The sequence below is a fragment of the Mesocricetus auratus genome, unplaced genomic scaffold, assembly GCF_017639785.1.
Source record: "Mesocricetus auratus isolate SY011 unplaced genomic scaffold, BCM_Maur_2.0 Super-Scaffold_100008, whole genome shotgun sequence".
In the NCBI taxonomy this organism is placed as follows: Eukaryota; Metazoa; Chordata; class Mammalia; order Rodentia; family Cricetidae; genus Mesocricetus; species Mesocricetus auratus.
In genome coordinates, this window is record NW_024429192.1 from 34,076,954 (window position 1) to 34,079,842 (window position 2,889).

At 38.0% G+C, this 2,889-nt stretch overlaps 1 protein-coding gene across 1 annotated transcript; it reads left to right on the plus strand.

Annotated features, from left to right (window-relative positions):
* Positions 1–708: 708 nt before the first annotated feature.
* Positions 709–1,644, plus strand: LOC101843228 (olfactory receptor 187-like). Its single transcript, XM_005076742.3, has one exon. It carries the CDS (start codon positions 715–717, stop codon positions 1,642–1,644), a length of 930 nt encoding a protein of 309 aa, XP_005076799.1. The 5' UTR covers positions 709–714.
* Positions 1,645–2,889: the final 1,245 nt, after the last annotated feature.

The window sequence follows — 2,889 nt, forward strand, 5'->3', positions numbered from 1 at the left end:
TTAATCCAATGCAAAGTCAGCCTTCACAGGGCCAGAAAGGGAGGCATGCTTTTTCTGATCTGTATCGTATTTTACTTATTTTTTTTCCATTTATTTTACAACCGAACTACAGTTCTCTCAGTCTACTCTTGTATAAATATTCCCAGTTAACTCTAAAATAAAATCTGCTTTGGGAACTTCTGTATAGAATAAGAGCTTCCTATACTGTTGAATCTAGTTTCTCCTGCCAGAACCCCACTTTATTGCTGCTATATAATTAATTAAAATTAATTTGAGATATTTCCTCCTAACATTATCAATTATGTTTTCATTGTATCAAGGAAGTATATTTTAATTGACTGAAACCATACAATTCAGTTCACTTTAAAATTCAGGAACTTTAAACATCTTCGTAATAACAGGAAGTCTATAATGCAGATACTGAATTTTCCTACCAAACCAATGGATTTTCTACATATTTCATGAATATTTAGAAGGTATCATATTATTGTTAAATCTATTGAAATATTCACATGTTAAAGTTACATTAATGAGTTAAGATACTTAAATTTCAAAAATAATTACATTTATTATATTCAAACTGAACAAATTCAAAGGTCATTCTGATAAATACGGGTATATATTAAATACATTATCAAAATTTCACTTTACGAGTCCTTAGTAAATATTGTCTGAGTTTGCTGCCCTTTCATTTCAGGAACATCCAGTGAGGACATGGGAACAGAGAATGCAACACTGCTGACACAATTTGTTCTCACAGGACTCACTCATCTGCCACAGTGGAGAGTTCCCCTGTTCCTGCTGTTCTTAGTGATCTATCTCATCACCATCGTGGGAAATCTTGGTCTGATAGCTCTCATCTGGAATGACCCTGGCCTTCACATCCCCATGTACCTATTTCTAGGGAGTTTAGCCTTTGTGGATGCTTGGTTATCATCCACAGTGACACCAAAGATGCTTCTTACCTTCCTAGCTAAGAGTAAACTGATATCTCTCTCAGAATGCATGATACAGTTTTTTTCATTTGTAATGTGTGCAACCATGGAATGTTTTCTCTTGGCAGCAATGGCCTATGATCGCTATGCAGCAATATGCAAACCTTTACTCTACCCAGTGATCATGACAAACAGACTATGTGTATGCCTGCTAGTCTTGACCTTTGTAACCGGAATTCTTCATGCTTCAATTCATGAAGGCATGTTATTCAGGTTAACCTTCTGTAATTCCAACATAATACACCACTTTTACTGTGATGTTATGCCCCTGCTAAAGATTTCTTGTACTGATCCTTCTCTTAATTACTTAATTGTTTTTATTTTTTCTGGCTCAATCCAAGTATTCACCATTTCAACTATTCTAGGCTCTTACACACTTGTTCTGTGTACAGTCTTAAAAAAGAAATCTGCCAGAGGCATAAAGAAAGCCTTCTCCACTTGTGGGGCCCATCTCTTGTCTGTGTCTTTATACTATGGCTCTCTTCTCTTCATGTATCTGCTCCCTGCATCTCAACAAGTGCAGGATGAAGACATGATGGACTCTGTATTTTACACTGTCATAATCCCTGTGATGAATCCAATTATCTACAGTCTGAGAAACAAGCAAATCAAAGATTCACTGGAAAAATTCATTAAGAGAAATGTTTAGGTCTCATGTTACTAAATATTGTCTTTTTCTCAAACTATTACAAACTTGTGTTGGCTTAACACAACTGTATTTTGCTCATGATCTAAAGTATCTAAAGTATCTTCCAATTGCACCTGTTTTAGCATTTTAATGAATTAATGTGTAAATGCCAATTTCTTTCAAATATTTCTTTTTTATTTAGAAACTATCATTTTATTTATCAATTCCCTTTTCCTCCCATCCTCCAATGTCTGCTACCAACCCCCTCAACCCATCCCCAACCACTCCCCAAGGATGGTGAGGCCTTATATAGGGGTCATCAAAGTCTGTCACATCATTTGGGGGAGGGCCTAGACCTTCTTCCGTGTATCTGGGCTGAAATAGTATCCCTCCATAAGGAATGAGCTCCTGAAGTCCATTTGTGCACTAGGGATAAATACTGGATCCAGTGTTAGAGGTTCCATAGACTGCCCATGCCTCCTAACTGGCACCTACATTCAGAGGTTTAGTTCAGTCCAATGCTGGTTCCCTAGCTTTATGACTGGGGTTCCTGTGTTCTCACTAGGTCAGGCCAGATGGTTCTGTAGGTTTCTCCAGCACAGTTTTGACTCCTTTCCTCATCCCTCTTCCCTCTCTACAACTGGATTTCAGGAGTATGGCTAAGTGCTTAGCTGTGGATCTCTGCTTCTACTTCCATCAGCTACTGGATGAAGGCTCTTGAATGGCAATTAAGACAGTAATCAATCTCATTATAGGGGAAGGGCATCAAAGGCAGCCTCTCCACTACTGCTTAGATTCTTAGTTGGGGTTATCTTTGTGGATCTCTGAACATTTTCCTAGTGCCAGATTTCTTTTTAAACCTATACTGGTTCCCTCTATCAACGTATCTCCTTTCTTGCTCTCCTCTATTCCTCCCCTGACTCAGTCTTCCTGATTCCTTTTGTTCTCCTTCTCCCTCCTCTCCTCTTTTTCCTACCTCCCTCCCTTCTCCCCCCATGCTCCCAATTTGCTCAGGAGTTCCTGTCCCTTTCCCCTTTTTTGGGGGACCATGTATTTCTCTCTTAGGGTCCTCCTTGTTTCCTAGTTCATCTGGATGTGTGGATTGTATTATTTTTACTTCTTTATTAATGCTAATGTTGTGTGAGATTTATTTGAAGGCTGTAACTTCCAATTATATGCCTTTCCTTTTTTCAAGAGAAAAAGTTTTCTCAAATATGACATGAGTTTTACATTAATCCTGGTTATGAATTTGCATATGAACTTTAT

Coding starts and splice junctions, on each gene's coding strand:
- LOC101843228 (XM_005076742.3), top strand. CDS start 715: ATGGGAACAGAGAATGCAACACTGCTGACACAATTTGTTCTCACAGGA.